Here is a 20,375-nt window from a genome sequence, read left to right as displayed (position 1 = left end):
ATCCTGAGGACAAATGCTTTCAGATGTCCCCTTCCAGCCCACAGCGGGGGCAATGAAGGCCAGCGAAGACAGAGGACAAAGGAATGGGAGAAAGATATGAGGCAAAGAAGAAAGAGGGGAGGAAAAAGGCAGGAAAAAAGCAAAAGCAGAGATGCAGAGGCAAGGGAGAAATATTAAGATTTGAAGAAAAATATTAAGAAGCAGAGTCCAACAAACAGATCCTTTCTGGATTTTCCTCCTCTGAGTCACTGATAATTTTATTTAGTCCAAACGATTTAATTCTCCTGTTAAAACTGCTTCTAATTTTACAAACACATCCTAGAATAGGATCTATATCTTTTTCCCCTCCTCCCCGTGAGGCCCCTTCCACCTCCTCTCCCTCTACAGCAATAAAGGCCAACATTCACGGCTTTGCTTTAATTATCTCAGGAACAGATGTCATCCTGAAGTGCCCTGTCTTTCTTTCTTGGCCAGGCGCTGCCCTCTAGAGTTCACTGTGCCCTGTGGGCTCCTTCTTTGCTATTGTACCTTAAGGCCACTCCGTCTTGAAGCCATTTGGTTTCTGCATCAAATAACTCCTCCTCTCAAACATGCAGTCTCCTTTACCAGGCTGTGCTGCTCTCAGCAATGGCAGAAACTCAACTGACAAAAGGGACACCTATATTTCCAATAGCATTTAGGAAATGGAGTACTTCCTAGGAAGGTTAAATTCCTGGTGCAAATTATCTTGACATAAATCCTACTCAGAGAAGAGGTGACTGAGAACATACCATTGACTTTTAATATATACACATGGGGTTGAGTCATGCACATGTGTGAGTCTAATCTACCTCTATAGAACCAAAAGATTTTTATAAGTTTATCTATGTACACATATACATACACAAATATCTATCTTTCGACGCTGTCTTTCTGCTTAGGGGTTGTTGTTTTCAAATTGACATAGAGGACAAGTAGTGTGGGTTTGCCACTTGCTGTTAGAGATGGTATTGCCGGGAAATGGCAAGTCTGAAGAAAAACAGATTGGAAGGGTCTAGACTGCATAGCAAAAATGCATTTCCTACAACAAACTGACCTGTCAAATTCCCTAAGGTAGCAAGACTCTATGATCTGTACATAATCTTATTAAATAATCTTATTAAATAGGAACACAAAATATACACATTTACAGTTATTAAATAAGCCACAGGACTCCTCTTCTATCTACAGCCACATTCAGAGACGGCCATGCCTTCATATTTAAACTTGTAGGTGACGACACCTTTGTCTAAATAGAGGATGGAGATGGGCTCTAGCTTGGTGGGCACACAGCAGGCTTTGGAAGCCTTCTGGGAATTCTTGAGATGGACCAAGGCCTGGATAATTGCATGCTTTGTGGGTGTGAGATGCTCTGCCAGGGGGTAGTTGCAAACACCACGGCATTCGTAGGCTTCGTATCCAGGCGGAGCAATGATCCAAGAGTCCCAGCCAATCTCCTTGAAGTCGATGTAGAGTGGGGTCCTCTTGCAGTAGTTTCCTTTGGCATTTCTTCTGATGCGGGCAGTGGAGTCATAAATGATGTTTGACCTCATCTGCAGCAATGCCTCTTCCCCAGGTCCACTGGAAAAACCATCCAGGCCCAGGTTGTCCAACTCCAGAAGTTGCTCATGGGCGATCATTTCACTCAGTTCCTCCTTCCCCTCCTTCTCACTGCTTTGGTCATCAGAAAACACGACAAGCAAAGGGTCATGCTTATTCTCGGCACTGGTGTCTATTTCTAGTTGTCCTCTGCCAGCGTCCTCGGCTTCATCCTGTCTGCTCTCGATGTGGACCTCCAGCTGGTGGGTGGATAAGCCTGACTTTTGCCAATGTCTGATGGCATTGGTAACATCAAAAGTCTCCCACTCACTGTTGGTTCCATAGATCTCCCCTGACACCAAGACCAGCATGGTCCTTTCACCCTCATTGTCCCCTTTGCTCTCTAGTACTTCATAAATGGTAATTTTCCGGTCTACTCCATCATATATTATGCGATCTCTTTGCACCAGCGTGTACAACCTGAGTTCAGCCATGATGACCTCTTCGTGGTGAGGGATGGACACATTGAAGAAGAGAGGGTATTTTCGGAGCCCATTAAAACTGGCTGGTTGGGAAAACAGATCTGCAAAAAAGACAAAAATCATATTTGCAGTATGTTGCAGTGAAAAACAGATGCTTATTTATGTAGTAAGAGGGATTGTCCACGCAGGAAGCTTGATACAGAGAGAAGGAGGGGAGATCAACAAAAACAAACACAATGTTAGCATTCTTTGACACAGAAAATACTGAAAGGTCAATGGTAGAATGCTAAACTCAGTTAAGCTGCCAAGACTAAAATGAAAATGGCTGCCTAATGAATGGGAGAAAACTCTCCCAGCATTTCACAGCTTTTCATATTTGTATTTGTAATGGGTGGAGATCCCCACATAGTTAACTGGGCACTGGTCTTCCTAAAAGAATTCCATCTAGACCAAAGGTTGGTAAACTATAGCTCATAAGCCAAATCAGCCTGCCACCTGTTTGGGAGAATAAAGTGTTATTGGAAATCAACCTCTCCCATCCATTTCTGTATTGTCCGTGGCTACTGCTGCACTGCAGTGGTAGAGTTAAATAGTCACAACAGAGAACAATGGCCCACAGAACCTAAATTATTTACTATCTGTCTGGCCCTTTACAGAAAAAGTTTGCTGACCCCTGCTCTAGATACCAAAGCCTGACAAGGTCAACAAAATAGCTATAAAGCAGGGGGCACAGCAGTTGAATTCTGGGTGACTGGTCCTTGACAAGAAGGAACGGGAAAAAATGAACGTTGGGGATAGACTGGTTGCCTTAGTCTTGTATCCTTTGCACCTGGCATGGAGTTAAGCACGTATGAATCACTCAGAATGTTTATGGAATACGTTTTCAAAGATCCTTTGGTCTTAGAAGCATACCTCCAAATATCATCATGCTGACTTCCTACCTGAGAATTTTACAGGACTCCAAAGTTCTTGTACACTTGCCTCAGGTAATACATGTTTACAAGGAATCCCTGAAGGCATTTGTCATCAATCAAAGGGTTCCATGACACCAAAGATGCAAAGGACTGCCAATTGGAGGATTCTCTATCATCTTTGGCAGCATTTTCCCAACTGCATATCCAGTTCACGATTTCAGTGGGGTCCCTGTTCTAGATTGTATCTTTAATATTTTTCTTTAATTTGATCTGATTATTTTTATATGTATTACCTCTTTGGAGACTTATCCTAAACAACAAGCATTCATGAAATGAGGGCTTTGAGGTGATAGTTACATGGAGTTTTTTCTAATAAACATTAATACAAATATATAATGATTGCACATGATTCACAGCTTCCTCTAGGTACCACCTAAAGTCGTTTCATACCCTGCCAGTGGGAAACACTGGTCCATGGAAGGAATTTAAACTCTCTAGCTTGGCTCTCAAAATCAGCTATAACCATTTCTTAACCTCTTGATCCAGTCATAGCTCCCATTCATTCTCTACAGTGCATGAAACATTGCAACTGATCAATCGATATTTGTTGAAAGATTAAATAAATTGTAAACCCTTCTATTTAAAGTAGACTGATATCAGGGGCCAGCCCCGTGCCAAGTGGTTAAGTTTGCACACTCTGCTTCGGTGGTCCAGGGTTCACTGGTTCAGATCCTGGGCACAGACCTGCACACTGCTCCTCAAGCCATGCTGTGGAGGTGTCCCACATGGAAGAACTAGAATGACTTATAATTAGGATATACAACTATGTGCTGGAGCTTTGGGAAGAAAACAAACCCCAGAAGATTGGCAACAGATGTTAGCTCAGGGCCAATCTTCCTCACCAAAAAGCCTACCTTAAAATATGTATATATACATACACATACACATATATATAAAGTAAATAAATAAAGTAGACTGATATCTTCACCACTTGCCAAAACATTCCTTTGCTTTATTGTGTATTGCACCTTTGGATATGTTCTTCTGACCCTTGGAAAACCTTCTCCCCTCACCTCCACCTCCGTAGCTGTGACCCCTCCCTCTCTCACCACCCTGTCTGGAAGTTCACTTCTTTCTGGGTCACTTGAGTATTTACTCTCTGTATCTCTCCTTTGACCTTTGCCATTTACATCCTCGTATTTCAATTGTCTCTTTATGAATGGGTCTTCCCAACTAGATTGTCATCATGCTGGCAGGTGCCACAGCTTAAACTCGCTTCTATATCTCCGATATACCAAGATGCCTTATATAGAAGTGGCACTTTGAAAATATTGATTAGTTGATGATTCCGGGCACCAGACCAAATTGATGTATGGGCATGACAAACGTCCTTAATACATCAAGTAACTTGGGAGTTGTCTCTCCTTATGAGAATGAAAGAGACTTGACTCCCCTTGGGCAGAGTGGACAGGGAACATGAGAAGACCAAAAATAGAGGAATAGACTGGTTGCTCCATCCATGAGAAAAGCACAGAGTAAAAGTTTACTGTAGTGGGAGGAAGGGATTAAAAAGGAACACAAGGAAACTTTTGGTCTGGCGAATATGTTCACTATCTTGATTGTGGTGATGGTTTCAATGGATGTTTACATATGTCAAAACCTATCAAATTATATACCAAATATGCACAATTTATTGTATGTCAATTATACTTTAATAAAGCAGTTAAAAAATAAGTTCACTGTGCATGTGCAAATATAGTAAGTAATAGATGGAGGGGTTGCATTTCGGGCAAGAGAACTAATGTTTGTTGAGCAAATTTCATGTGCCACGTGCTTTGCAAATATTGTTTTACTTAGTTCTTACAATGACCCTATAATGCAGGTATTGCTGGTCTGTTCATTTTATAGCAGAAGAAATCGAGCCTTGATGCAGAGAACTGACTTCCCCAAGATGACAAGGTGAGGTCAGAGAAGTGATAGGAATTGAAGTCACGCTTTTCCCACCTTGAAGGCGGCACTTGTTTTCCCCTGATTATTTAGATTTGGAGGAGGGATTTTTTGGTCTTTGTCTCTTAGGGAGCTGCAAGAAGCAGACCCAAAGAGTCAAAAGAGAAACAGTAACAGCCAACAGGGTGAGCCCAGCGCAGCAGTCATGTCCTCAGGGCTGTGCATTTCCACCCACAGACTGGCAGAGGTGTGGATAGCTGGGTTGTCCGCCAAGAGATTTGCTCCTGCCCTCGCTGGTCTCCAGTAATAACAAGCTCTTAAACTCCACTTCCTGACCTGGATCATCCAAATTCTCCATGGGAGAAGCAAGAATTGAAAAACTCCTATTTTCCCAGGGGATGTGAACATTTTTCCACCCACATCCTGAGCCAGGCACCTCAGGTTCAGTGCTCAGAAACATAAGGAAGAGTTCCCACGGAGGAGGCTATTTATTTTCACTTCTGACTCACCTCCAAAAGGAATCTGTAATTTCAGCTTGACATTTCCAATTTGTTACCAAATGTTTGGCGGTCACCTAATCTTAAAGGCAAATGGTATCTCCAGGACTGAGCAATACGCACTCGACATTTCCTCCAACGCCTAGAGTTTAAGGAATTCATTTGTAATAACTAGCGTTTGCTCAGCACTTCATAGCAAATGGAATGCTTTCGTACTTATAACCTCTTTGAAATCGCTCTTTTGACTTATGTAGGTATATTATCCCCAATTTACAGAGGAGGAAATTGAGGTTCAGAGAAATTAAGCTAATTATCCACAACTACCAAGTCAACCCTGTTTCAAAATTCCAAATCCTGAGCTATTTCTTCACCACCACCTTTCCGCTTTCAAGAACATTGGCCAACATCAGTCTAAACCCCCTTTTTACCTGGTTAATGACTGTAAAAGCATAATTGGTAAATAGTAAAGAATTAGCTTCTTTGGACTCACAGCTTTTACCATAGATATTAGGAAAAAAATTTTTTGCCCACTAGCATCATATTAAACAAAGGATTAATTAGCTGATCATTAGATTTAGTTACTGAATAAAGATCTAGAAAGACCTGGGGGGAGAAAACACACTTTTTCCACTGATACTTAGAGCTTGTGCATCACTCTTCATAAAGACACAGAAATAAGCTGGATCATTAACTGGGCCATGCACACTTCCTGGAAACTATAAACAGTGCTTCAAGGATATACATGTCACATCAAACACAGCAAAACTTTAGGAAGAATCTCTAAAATACGTTTCCATTCTATTTGAAAGTTTCTTAAACAAGGTCACAAAATTAAAACTCATCCAAAGTTTGAGCAAAACTCAAATCGCAACTTCCTGTTTTTTGCCTATTTTCATTCAACACATTGTAAGTAGAAATTGACAAATTTTGTAGTCAATTAAAAGCCAAATGGAAACTGAGGCCTATCTGGAAAATGACAAACAAAGGTATAATAGTAGACCAATATTAATTTTTTTTATTACTTGCTGTCTAAATTAAAATTTTTTAAAGCCCAATTGTGATGCCAAAGTGGTAGACACTTTATGACTTTGGATTAAAAGATATTCTTTAAAATACCTTTTAATACCATTTGGGAAATGATCATAAAAGTGGCATAGACCAAAATGCACATCGTTTTATGTTTCTGTGTTCACACACCCTTATATAGATATATTCACCTTTATCTACATTATTCCCATGAAGTGTAAATTTACTTGTCACTTCTTGAAAAAATCGAAGCCAAATTCCATCAATAAAGTATAAATTTACCTTCATTCTTGAAACTCCTAATGATGTTGGCAGACGGCATGGAGGTCCGATCGGTTGCAAATTTGTTGTAGAGTTCCAACATGTACTCTGGCGGGTCAACCTTGGCTGAATCCTGCATAGGGATGTCAGACAGGTTCAATGTCTTGAGAAATTCATTTTTCATGCTCTGCAGCAATGTGTTGAAGTCAACACCATCTTGCTCTGAGAAGACATCATCGAACAGGGGCATATCTTCTTCCAGAGGCGACCGCTCCAGGCTCATGATGGGGCTGCCAGAAACCAAGTGAGCCACCAGGCAGAAGAGAGCGCACAGCTCTAAGGCCAGAGAACCCATGACTCTGCTGGAGACCCCAGGCCAGCCCAGGAAGGTTTAGCTCTCCTGGGCTCTAAGTGGCAGTTTTATCTTGTGGAGCGTAAATGTCTCGTGTCACTGGAGACAAGTTTGGAAACTCTTCCCCTCTCTCTCCCTCCCCCTACCATTCTTCCTCTCCCCCCAAAAGTCAGGTTGCAGTAATTGGATAACAAAATCCGCTATAGGGGCCTAGCCTTTCTTATCTCTCTAGTGTAAACTTGTGCACCAGATTTTGTTTCTATCTTGCTATCCCTTTTTCTTTTAATGAGCATTTTGTAAACATTTCCACATTCTGACACTGGCTGAGAGATAGGATAATTTTCTCCTTGCAAAGGCTCTGCTTCTCTTCCTTTCAATTCACTTCCTTTTGGCAGGAATGCCTAAATTCTGCTTTTATGTGGTTCAGTTTCACACATGCGTATAATAGATATTAAGAATCAACACAATACGCATCAATGGTGATACGTATGAGTGATGGGGCATCCATCCTCACATAAACATTTCTGAAGAAAGACCAAATACCCAACATCTCCAAGTTGAGTGAACAGATGTAAATGAATTTATATAAATTTTTAGAAGCTTGCATTTCTAGAAAGAGGAAAGTATAAACGACATGGTCAATAGTCTTTTGGGGACAGATTTGATCTGGCTAATATGGCTTTTGAAAAATATGGAGAGTTCTTAATTATAATAGCAACTAAAATTTATTAAGTGTTTTCCTATAAACACCAACTTAGACATATGTAAGTGCTTTATACATATCACCAAACGTGCTCCCTATAACAGCCCGATTATTATCCCTCTTGCATATTTGGGTCACTAAGTTTCAATAACTTGCCAGAGGTCACAAAACTACAAAGTGATAGAGCCAGGATTTGAACCCAGGCAGTCTGACTCTTCGAAAAAAGAAAACAATCAGGCTTCTTAACCCATGTCCCCCTAGACTGTGGTTCAGACAGTGATGCTGAAAGGCTGACTAAGCCCAAGGGTCCAGAGTCAGGTGGCAGGCAGCAATTCACAGGTGGATGTGGAGCTCAGATCCTTCACCCGTGCAATGAATTATTAAGATGACCAAAATCTCTACCAAATGCATCTTTATGTCTAAGTCAAACTGATCAACAAGTGGCTCCAGTAAAGCTTGGCAAACAACACTATTAGGCAATGAAAAATGCCAAATGCCTTGGTCTGAAAAACAATGGTGGCATTGATTGTGCGTCCAGTTTAGGAAAGACAAATCAAGTTTGTCTCACCCTCCAACCCCAGTTAGTGGCGGTAGCAACATAGTGTGGTCAGAATGGTCCTATGGATGACTCCGGGGGGTGCTTTTCCCACTGGGACTGTAGAACTGGTGTCTCCCTGACTTGCTCAGTGCACTCCCTGTGCAATTATTCAAGTGCTCTAGCGCAGTGTTCAGAGGACTGTGTCTAGATATTTGGTTCACTGGAGTAAACCAATTTCTGTGCTAAATTTTCCTACGTCTACCCTAATAGTTTAGCTATAGCATCTCCACTTTCCTTTTTTCTCTAGGCTCCATAAGGTTCATAGTCATCTTCTGAGTCTCTCCTCTCTTAAAATGCAAAATTTTACAGTAATTTTTTGAACTACCACAAAAAGAACTGTATTTTAAAGACAAATCTCTCTTCCAAATTGTCCACTTGTTTAGTAGCTGTTGAATTTGATTCAATGCTCTATTTCAATTAAAGCCTCTGCTCCTATATGAAAAAGACTATTGTAGACTGAAAATAGATTATACCCTGAACTGGTCCACAAGTGAGTGAGTTCAAGAGCCATAAGCCACCCTGGGAGTGGTATGCTTTAACATGAAGTTTCTGACAGCATACCAGCAGGGCCCTTGTATCCCGTCCTGCATCAAAACAAGCACCCGTTTATCTTCACACACACACAGATGTCAACGCACACTCCAAAACTCTGAATGGCAGGCATGTGCGTGTAACTGCCACAGGACAGCAGAGTACGTGGCAGTACTTATAACCCGGGTGAACTGGTTTCAAAGGTCAGGGGGAGAGATGGGTATCCCACCCTGCAGAATTCCGTTTCTTCACATTCTCAGGAGCAAGACATGCAACTGAGGTTTCACTGCCTTCTCCATACTCGGTGTTGGAATAGATTTGGGGTTAGATATTTGGGCCAGTTTCTCCACCATAAATACTTATATTTTGGCTGATTTAAACATAGAATAAGAAAATGTCTATAACCACATCTCAATGTCTATGATTTCTTGACATGAAGGTCCGTAGGCCCTGCATCTGTGCTGGGGTGGACGAGGAAGATTGGGATTCACGCACAGAGGAAGGGCACAGAATCCTCTCCCTCTTCTAGGCCTGGGACACCTCACCTTTTAGCTGCAGAGTCTCTTCATCCCCATGATTTTCTTTAGAAGCTTTTCCTGTGACTCTCATCTGACTCTAAAAGGTCCAAATATCTCCACATTCCTTCCCCTGTGTTGATTTTTCTGAACACAATCTATTCTATTACTCTGCACTGATCTCATTCTTTTGGATCTCATTCTTTTGGAATGTGTTACAATTTGTTTAGAGTAGACTGAAGATGACTATTGTGCTGAGCCAAAGATATGAAAGTTATGTCCAGATGTTTTAAGAGAACCAGAATATGAATTACACATCATGCTTTTCAAACCCACTTCAAAATGCTTCAGAGTCTCTGCTTTATAAAGTTTGGGGCCAAACTTTTAACACTAGTTCCAACAACTGTACTAACTTGAAGGATCTAAGACTGAGCTCCGTTAGATTCTCAAAGGGATCTGCGATCCAGACCAGGTTAGATCCATTGGACAACAACCTTACCGACGCCCTTGTGAACAGACCCTGGATAAATGTAATCAATAAAGTTCTCCTGACTGACAAGAGGTCAATGAAGTTCGGTCTTTGAACATGACTCCACATTCTTGCAACTCCCTCCACCTTGGACCCTACTTCAGAAGCATTAAACTACTCTTGCTACTTACTCAGGAATTTTCAGGACCTTGGGGTAAAGCTTCTCAAGCCAGGCATGATAATAAAAATATTTAGCAAGCTACATATCCAGTCCCAGTGAATCAAAACAGATACTACTTGTAGTGTGAGAACAAGATTCCAGAGGCCCCAAGCTTCACCTCCTGAACTCCAGATGCTGGGGAGATTGGGGCGGGATGCTGGGCGAGGGACTCGGGCAGCAGCTGTTTACCAACCTATATGGGAACGTTTTGATATTTTGACTATGTAGTACTATTGCACTATGTATAACAGGCGAATATAAATTCTAGGACGAGTCAGAGGGCTCCTGCTTTTCCTCTATCATATGAGCTGCCCCAGCACCTCCCTCTAGGATTAGAAGTTGCCTCAACAGTGGCATTTCTTGTCAACTCCACTTTCCGGAGTCCACATCTGCAGTAAGGGAAGTGTTCCTTTGCCTCTGTGACCGCTCAGCATTTAGGTTACCCCTTACCTGAGGCTTATCAGTCTGCCAAGTGGTTCTCACGCAACAATACACAGAGGCCACCTCCTCATCTCAACTCCCCCGATATATGTGACTTAAATGGTCCCTTGGCTCCCTCCTTCATAACCTTCCACAGGATCCCTTCACTCTCCAGTAGGGCCTCTAATGTAAATTATCATCAATAATTAGGTTAGCCATAAAAAAGATTCAGGCCTTGGTCTTCCGTCATAAGATAGGAAGTGCCAAAGGGGAGGGGTTGCCATGTCAAGGCCAGGGAAGGCCTCCTGGTGGAGGTGAGGGAGTCAATCCTGTGGGCCCATGGAACAAGGGCATGGCAGGCATAGGGAACAGCTTGTGCAAAGACTCTGAAGTGACAGCAGGCTTGGGAGGCTTAAACATCAGTGAGAAGATCAGGATGGTTACAGAAAATCGAGTGAGAGGGAGAGTTACAGGAGATGAGGTTCAAGAGTAAGCAGGGGCTGGACCAATTAGCAGGTCATGGGTCTTTTTTTAAAAATAGCCGTGCTATTCAAACACACAACTTGGATTCTTACTTTTTTCACTGAACATTCCATCTGAAGGGTTTTTCACATTGCCAGATAGTCTTCACAGCCATCAATTATATTGGGTAGGTGTTCTATAACCTTGTAAAAAGATTTTTGAAGTAGTAAAGGAAAACTTACATTTCTATTAAAAATTTAAAGACATTGGATACTTAGATTTGAAATACAACTGCCAACATATTCTAAGACAGAGAGCACTTATTAATATATTTGCTTACTTGAATGTAGGTCCAAGAAAGAAAAACTGCAGAGTGGTCAAATAACATGTATTCTCCATAAAATACCACCAGCCTCAGAGATACAGGGAGACTAACCGTCTGTGCCACATCAGCTCTTGCCTAAATAGCAATAATAGGCTACTAACTGCTCTGTCCTCATCTCCTAACAGTTTCTTCTCAACATGGCACTCCAATCCTGACGTGACATCAATCATCACTCCTTTCCTCACTCCAAGAAAAAGATGAAGTCTTACAAAAGCCTTCTTGGCTCTCCATTACCTCTCTGACATCATTGCCACTTGCTAATTCCACTCCAGCCCCAATGGCCTCCTTGCCATTCCCTAAACACCCCACGCGTTTTCCCACCTTAGGGCCTTTGCTTCCACTGTTCCCTTGCCTGAAACAATCTTGCCCTGAAAATCCACACGGTCACTCTCTTGCCCCCTACAGGTCTTTGCTCAGAAGTAACCTCCTCAAGGAAGCCTGCCTGGAGCACTGTATTTAAAATGGCAGCCCATCAAGCAATCTTGAACCCACCTACTCTGCTCTAGTGCTTACCTATCACCTCCCAACATAAGATACAATCTATTAATATAGTATGCTCATTGTTCTCTGTCTCTTTCTGCCATCTGCCCCTCACCCACTAGCCAGAACATGTGTTCCAGGATGGCAGGGATCCTAGTTTTGTTCACTGATGTATCATGAGTTCCTTGAACTTTACTCGGCACATAGGAGTTAATAAATGGTCATCAAATGAATCAATTATAGCGAACATTCAAATATTCTTTTCCTTAGATTACTTACAGTAATATCAGAAATGCCATTTTAAATATATATTCATTATTAAAGCATGCATGCATTTTCTTGAGACCCACTATATATATCTAGATTGGCTTATATACCGTGTATACTACTCATCTAAAAATTTGCAAAGAATTAATTAATCATTCTAAACTTTTAGTATACAATGTGCCCTATACACAAAATGTTTATATAAAGTATTAAAAAGTTTGAAGACTATAATAAAACAGACACACATGTGTACCCACCACCCAGTTTAAAAAGCAGAGAAGACGGGTAGCTTTAAAACTTCCAGGGTAACCCTTCCCAATTTGTCTCCTTCTGTCCAACACAAGTAACTATTAGACTGAATATTCTGCTAATCAATCTGTTACATTTTTATGATTTTACTACATATGAACAAATTCCTAAAAATATATACTTGTTTTGCCTATTTTAACCTATGTATAAATTGAATCATGCGATATATTTTCTTGTGTAACTTGCTTTTTTGCACTCGACAGAATGTTTTTGATGCACATATGTCAATACTTGTAGCTGTAGCTCATTGATTTCCACAATTGCATAATTATCAGTTTTGTACATATAAAAAGATTTGCTTGTCACTGTTGGTTGACACTTGGATTGGTTCTTTTTTCCTTATTATGTAGAGTGCCACTGTGAACAATCTTACCGCTAAATTGTTTTCCCAAGTGGTTTTGCCGATTCTGTTCCTCCCAGCAGAAATTCCTGTTGTTCCACATCCTTACCAACACTTGCGTTTGTTGAGGCTTGGAGGCTCTCTCTTCTGTTGCTCTCCCCATTCATTCTTAGGACCTGCAACAGAGCATGAGATAGTCTTCTGGACAAAAGGCACAGTTCTGGTTGGGAAGCAAGTACTCTTTTAAAATATTGTGTTGGCTCCCACAACTCTGTAACAAATGATTCAACCCTTGTAAATCATGATACGTAGGAGCAAAAAATTGCATTGAAGGACAGGAAAGGAGACATATAAATGAGCAACATTCCAAGTCCGTGAATAGGAAGATACTATAATACAGACGCCAATAATCCCCAAATACATACATAGATTCCATAATATTTCAATCATCCTAATAAGATTTTTAATAGAATTTGAAAAGATGATCCTAAAATTTGTATGAAGGAGCAAAGGGTTAAGAACAGCTAGGATACTCTTGGAGAATTAGATGGGAGACTTTTCTTACCAAATATTAAGACCATCAAAAATCAGTCATAATCAAGACTGTGTTGTGTTGTTGTAAGAATAGATCCATAGAACAGGAAAGATCCTGGGAAAAGACTCACGAACCTGAAACATTGATATATAATAGCCGCAGGTAAGTGGGAAAAAGATAGATGATTTGATAAATGGTGCTGGGATCATTTATTGAAAATACTGTTTGCCTACTTCACTCTTGATGCAAAGACAAAAGAATAATTTTGAACCTTTGTCTTGGTGATATAGCAGCTCTTGAAAAAAGTCCTGGGAGGAGAGCTCCTTTCATCCTAAGAACTAGTACCTTGTATGCTATCTCCACCTCTAGAAGATAAAAGGAGATAAATGATTATCCTATCCCCCTTTGCTCAAAAAAGGAGAAAAAGATATTCAGAATAGACAAATTGATATTATCTATCAAATTCCAAAGTAACAAAATAATAATATTACTGCTAGCTTTAGAAAAAGCTTCACCAAGAGTTCCTCGGAATAATGAGTTCCCAAACTACATTTTAAATTGTGTTAGTTACACTTACTCCTTTCAGAAACACATTTGTTCATAGAATGAGGCAAGCTTTACGCGTTACAGAAGATTACATTATCTGTATCTTAAGTAACATTTTTATAGTTCTTTAAAGCTAAAAAATTCTTTTGTGGCAAGTGCTTCTTAAATAGTATATGCTAAAAATGAAAATGCCCACTGACCTAGGATATCCTAGGAGTGGAATAGACGTCCATCAACGTGCTCTTAGAATCACTAGAGGTGTTTGACAGCTGTGCTAAGCAACCGTACAGAGTGCAAAGACAAAGAAGTAAACCCAGCCAGGGCGCTCTGCCACCACACCGAGATAAGTCAAGCCCTTTAACACCAGAGGCTGCTAAGGGTTTATTCCACACTCTCAGCAAGATAAGCTGCCATTCACGCCTCACAAGACACTCAGATCTGGAAAGCAGCTCAGAGGAAAAACTAAGAGATGCAAATAAATGCAATTATTTCAGTGAAGAAAATTAATAGATTTCAAGTCATTTTGACTCCAGTTGCATGAAGAGCTGTGAAGAGCATGTTCCTGGGGGCTTTCCAAACATATTGCCGTGTAAAAGGAGAAAGGAATATCCCCAAGATCCTAAACTGAGTCCCACTCTATGTCAGCCATTTGCCACTCATTATCTAAGTCTCAGTCTGTAAGATGGCATTTATTTTCCCATTTTATAGATGGGACTGAGGTTCAAAAAGATTAAATGAATTGTCCCGAGGTCGGGAAACTTGGAGTTAAACTCACTCTCTCGCCACTGCTCCCTCCATTGTCTAAACTGCCTTTGTTAGGCTGATGGTCCATATAGCAGACTCTGAGGAGGTGGATAGGGCATGATATAAACCTCGATTGTATGATTACGTACATAAATCAGGCTTAGAGTGGTGGGCTTCTCTGTATTAGCTGTTAATGTGTTTTCCCTGAAGGCCGAATGAATCTTCGAATATTTTTAGATTTCCTAGGATGGCTCCAATTTCAGATGTTCTGTCTTGTTTCCCCAGAAGGACAGGCAAAATATGAGTCCCCTTTCTTTTTTTCTCTAAGAAAATATGGTCACCATGTCTGTAGAATTCAGTGAATATGCATTTGGAAGGAAGAACACACAATGTCTCTTTGAGGACCTTCCCTAGAAAGCTGCAAGGTCAAGGCAAACCACACTCATGATAGTGAACTTGGAAAGTGACTCTTACAAGACAAAAAACAGAAGCACAAGCAGAAGGACCTATAGCTAGAATATACAGCTATCTACTGGGAGGCTTTGGGGAGAAGAAGAAGAAGAAAAACATGAAGATTGGCAACAGATGTTAGCTCAGGTGCCAATCTTTTAAAAAAAAAAAAGATAAAAAAAGAAACATGGTTTTATTAAAAATTTTTTTTCAGCTAAATCAGTCTGTGAATGTCAGTGTCCCAGGCTGAGAATATATAACCATATAGAATATTACTAAAGTAACTCTTTGCTCCCCAGTTTCATGATCCACTGAGGCAAATCCTGTAACAGAATCGTTGACTCTCAAAGTTGGAAGGAATACCAGGGATCAGCCCACTGACCTCAGACACTCTGCAGGAAGAGAGAAGGAAGGAGAGAGAAACAACTGAGACCTGCATCATCAGTAGACAGCCACTTTTCTGACTACTTTCACTTGACAAGTTCAGAAGGTTACATGCCAGAAGGGCTTCTTGGAGAAGGTCTTCCGTATCAGAGCGATAGCCTAAGTGTGTTGTGACAGAACTGTTGCTGAGCATCATACATTTCTTCGTGAAATCAGAGTCCACATGTGACCCATCTTCATTAAATGCCATGCATAGAACAAAGAGAAAAAGAAACTTGAAGCCATGGATAATCTTGGGTTTTAGGTAATGTTGGAATAGCAAATATATTTACAGAATCAACCCTCTGGTTGCTAAACAGAAAGGCATGGTCACTTCTGCCTTAAAAGGCTTAGTTACCCCCAAGAAAATCTTTTTCTTTCTTCCCTTCAATGGAAAAAGGTCGGGTTACGGAGTCAAGTTCCACTCTAATTGTATGATGTCATAAGACAGCAATTCTGCTTAAGCAATCCTTACAAAGCAATGTGAATATAGACTGGAAGATGACAAAGTGAATTTTAGATAAGCACCTTCAGTTAAGCTTGTTCTGATGCAATTTAAATTGTGTAGGAAGTCCAGGGGACCAAAGCCATTCGTATGGTCCTTCACATGCCCTCCAAAATTATTAGTGAATTATCTATCAAGGTTTTGTGTTTAGTTAATTCCTTCTGGGGATTTTGTGTGGTTGATATTGAAACAGCGCCTAAAAGGAATTCTAATGAAAGATAGCAACAGAATGTTTAAAATATCCAATCAGACAGCTAAATGGAGTTTGGATAGCTGAATAATAGAAAAATGTAGACTTACTTTAAGGAGATTCCTTCAGTCACCTGACTCTGCCACTCTTGCCACACAACAATCATTGGCTCAGCTAAGATGAAACACCAGAGTAAACTCTGTAATAACGCCAAATGACTAAATTTGCGGTGAAAAGGATTCTGAACTATGCATCCCCAAGCTGTTATTCTAGGCGCAAGAATGCTTATTCTCTGTTGCATGGTTGACATACTTGTGAGTTGTATCAGCTTCCCTGAGATAAGGTTAGAATGCCTGTCTTCTCCCATAGTATGGACAACTTGAGGGCAGAGGCTATGTCCATTCATTTATCCCTGGAACCTAGCATGAAGCTTGGACGTAATACATGCTCAATGAATCCATAATCAAAGGAGAGTGTTTTGGGCATGACACCATCACTATTTACGTGTTTTGTGCATTATATAGTACACTCCAGAACATTAAGCTTAGACATGTTCAAAGGAATCAACATTTGCATTAAGACACTAACCTCCCTAAATGTCTCAATCTTCCTCAAAACTGATGGTGCATTCTAATCCCTAAAAGCACTTACATCTCTCGCCTCTTGCCATTCCTCTTCTATCCTGTGGCACATCTGCCTACTCTCCTTCCTACGTGTCTACTTTGAAAATACTCAGGTTCTTTTTTTTACTGCTTCTTTGTGGATTAAGTGTTTTGGGAGCACTGGCCAGGGCTTGACTCATGGGTATCCCAGTCCTCCAAGTGGCTGACGAGATGAGAAGGGTCTGGGCACCCTCCAATTAGGAGGGCACATCCATCCAACCCACCACTCTTTTCCCTAGGCCTTCAAGAGGAAGGTCTCTGGACCTCTTCTTTTTCTTATATGTTTCCTATAAGGTTGTTTTTCTTCTCAAATAGATTGAAGTGTAGTCCTCAGGGAAAGAGACAAGGAGACTGCTGCTGCCTTTGGGTTCTCAGCTTTGACCCTGCGTATAGCCAGAAAAAAAGTCTGCATTAGGTTTGGGGAAAAATCCTCATAAAAGTAAAATGATTTTTCCTGGAGCATCCCCATGCTACATAAATGTTGCTCTCTGGAACTTGTGTGGTGGTGATATCATTCAGCTCTCTGAGGAGTCAGGAATCTTGAGCCCCAGCCAGAGGCAACTTATCATGGCTAATAATTCATCATTCACCACTACCACTAGAACAAATGTTTATTAAGCACCTACACTGTGTAATGCACAGTGGCACGAGGCTGGCAAGGCAAGGCCCTGCGCTGGCAATGTTAACAGACATAGCAATCATGATAAACAGCTGACATTTATTCAGGTCCTAGTCTGTGCCAGGCACTGAGCCCCATGCTTTACGGTCATTATCTCATTTAATTCTCCCCTAAACGCTATGACCTAGGTGCCATCATCATCTCCATTTTACAGAGGAGGCTGGTCAGAGAGCCAGGAAGAGGAAAGTCCAAGATTGACACCAGTCTGTTCAATTCCAAAGCCCACTTCAACACTGCTTGACATCCCCAAGAGCCAATTTTACGGAGTGAGGGGGGTGGCCAAGAGAGCACAGCCGTGTGGAGGACGATACGCCATAGAAAAGGGAACGCCTTTGTCTGTAATGGAGGGAGGGAGGGAAGGTAGGGTGAAGGCACAACAGCCACATTTGGGATGGTAGGAGACATTGAGGAACTTCATACTCAATACTCTCAATTTCCTCTGGGAAGTAAGAGGCAAAATCATCTGGTAAGTAAAAGAGCGCAACGATGGGGCAGGGGCAATATTAATGATGATGACGACAATAATAATAATAATAGCAGCAAAAATTGAGTTCACTATGTGTCTCACAATGCACTAATTTATTTACATGAGTGATGCCTATTAATTTTCCCAACCCTAAGAGATGGACACTGTTTTGCACTCCAGGAAACCAAGGCTCAAAGAAGAGAAATAATACGCCTGTTGCGGAACATGTACTGAGTGGTAATGTGGGATTGAATCCAGCAAGTCTGACTCCAGAGCCCAAGCCGCAGAGGGGAAAATGAGAAGACAGCCCAGGGATATGTATGAAGAGAACTTTTAATTCACTTTTCATTCAAAAGATAAAAATTGGAAAATTGGTGGTCTTAGAAATGGTTTTTGGGGGAAGTTTTTAGCTTAGCATGCTTGCACTAAAAATGGGACAGCAAGGTACATGTCAAGGAGGTAGGCAGAGATGATGAAACTGAAGCTGGAGAGAAATTAGGTGTAGAGTGTTAATGGTAATAATATATCACATGTGTATGACACATTGCAGGTTCCAAAATTTTGAACTAGTGAGCGATACAATTCAACACATATATAAATCCCAACATTTATGAATGTCACTAAAACATATCATTTCCCTCCATAAAACTCAGTAAAATATAACATAAATTTTAAGCAACCCTTATAAAATCTTAACTGGTCTAGACAAGTAGGACTGGAGCCATTTCCATAGTTACTGAAGTCAACTCTACTTTAAATTTCTGTAATATTGAAGTAATACTGTAAATTTCAGAAATAAAGGAAACTGGGTCCTCAGAGCCACAGGGATGATGGCAAACATTGTGGGCTACTCTGAGACTTATGTGAGCTGGGCATACGGGTGAAGAAAACGGATAAATGGTCTACAGCAACAGAAGCAGTCACATTCCACTATGACGAGGTTCTCAATGGAAATAGCCAGTGAGCTAAACAGTGAGAAGAGGAGCAGGAGGACGGCTGTGAAAGAGGCTGCCAAGGACCAAAGGTGAGGCCTTGCAGAAACAGGTGGTTTCCAGGGAGAAGATGAAGTCTGGCTCCCGGTTTATTTCCTTTGGTACTTACTATTTTACTTGGTACAGAGCCCATGAGAGGTTAATTTCTCCATAGAAAGAAGCTCTTCAGGCCGGCTCTGAGGCCGAATGATTACATTCAGGGGCTCCACTTTGGCAGCCCAGGATTCACTAGTTCAGATCCTGGGCGCAGACCTACATGTTGCTCACAAGCCATGTTGTGGCAGCGTCCCACGTAGAAGAACTAGAATGACCTACAACTAGGATGTACAGCTATGTGCTGGGGCTTTGGGGAGAAAAAAAGAAGAGGAAGATGGGCAACAGATGTTAGCTCAGGACCAATCTTCCTCAGCAAAAAAAAAAAGTATACCTAAAAAAAAAAAGAAGCTCTTCTTTCATAGGTGAATTGATGCTGATGAAAATGCCAAGTTCCAGTGTCACTCACTCAAGTATTTTATTAAAAACACTTTACATCTCAAGTAACTTGGTAAAAAAGTTACTTTATGTTTCAAGTAACTTGGTAAAATTCTTTAACACGATCTTCAACTTTTTTTTCCCCACTGGTATCACTAACGTTTCTCAGACTTTTTCCACCTGTTTCTCCCACCACCCTCAAACAACCCTTTCTCATGGCTCTCCACCAAGCCCACAAATTCTCCTGCTCTGTGTGCACACGGCACACTTGTTTCCACGCTCCTCGGAAGGAAACTTCTGCAGGGACCTCATCCACAGAGCTCTCAACAAGCGGCCAACCTTAGGAGTTCTCCCCTACAGCATCTTAATCTTCATTACCCTGGCAGTGTAGCAGTATTCCCAACTCAGCTGTGAATCGAATCTGTGGTTAAATTTCTATTCTTTTTATTTCTCGGAAATTTATTTTAAAACTTTGAAGATTTTATTCTCACTTTCATGTCTTGAAAATATAATGTAAAATGTATTGCCCAGAATCAGACACCATCTACCTAGGACTTCCTGCTGTTTACAGTGTGACCCTTGTGGTCAGAAAACCTTCATCTTTGCTCTGATAAGGCAGTTTTTTTAATTCCTCAAAGCCTTACTTTTGTCATCTACAAAACAGGCGTCTAATAATCGTTATTATGAATGTAGAGATCTATTCAGCTTTGGCCTCTGAAACTATGTACTGTCCCTTTTAGATGAAATTTTGTTTTAAAATTTATATCTTCCCTATCTTTTGTTATGTCCTAAGCTATGAATAAAATCCTTTTGAAAACTGCTTAGAAATTTTTTTAAAAAATGATTAATGAGTCAAAAATGATAAATGAATGATTAATGAATAATAATTAAATGAATACGCAGTTAACTCTCATTTAATGAGAAAGTTTCACTCGTCGGAATGGCCCATTTAGTTTATGCTGGCTAGTGTAGCCATA

At 40.9% G+C, this 20,375-nt stretch overlaps 1 protein-coding gene across 1 annotated transcript; it reads right to left on the bottom strand.

The window, feature by feature from the left end:
- Positions 1 to 966: 966 nt before the first annotated feature.
- Positions 967 to 7,039, bottom strand: BMP10 (bone morphogenetic protein 10). Its single transcript, XM_046663547.1, has 2 exons — positions 6,706 to 7,039; positions 967 to 2,140 (listed from the first exon to the last, which is right to left on the bottom strand). The coding sequence occupies exons 1-2, from the start codon at positions 7,037 to 7,039 to the stop codon at positions 1,200 to 1,202; spliced, it is 1,275 nt and encodes a 424-aa protein (XP_046519503.1). The 3' UTR covers positions 967 to 1,199.
- Positions 7,040 to 20,375: the final 13,336 nt, after the last annotated feature.

This window comes from Equus quagga, chromosome 5, assembly GCF_021613505.1.
Source record: "Equus quagga isolate Etosha38 chromosome 5, UCLA_HA_Equagga_1.0, whole genome shotgun sequence".
NCBI lineage: Eukaryota > Metazoa > Chordata > Mammalia > Perissodactyla > Equidae > Equus > Equus quagga.
Note: the sequence above shows the minus strand (reverse complement) of the source record. Positions and strands in the feature narration are given on the sequence as shown.

Coding starts and splice junctions, on each gene's coding strand:
- BMP10 (XM_046663547.1), bottom strand. CDS start 7,039: ATGGGTTCTCTGGCCTTAGAGCTGTGCGCTCTCTTCTGCCTGGTGGCT. Junction 2,141..6,705: donor TAGGAGTTTCAAGAATGAAG/GTAAATTTATAC, acceptor TCTTTTTTGCAG/ATCTGTTTTCCCAACCAGCC.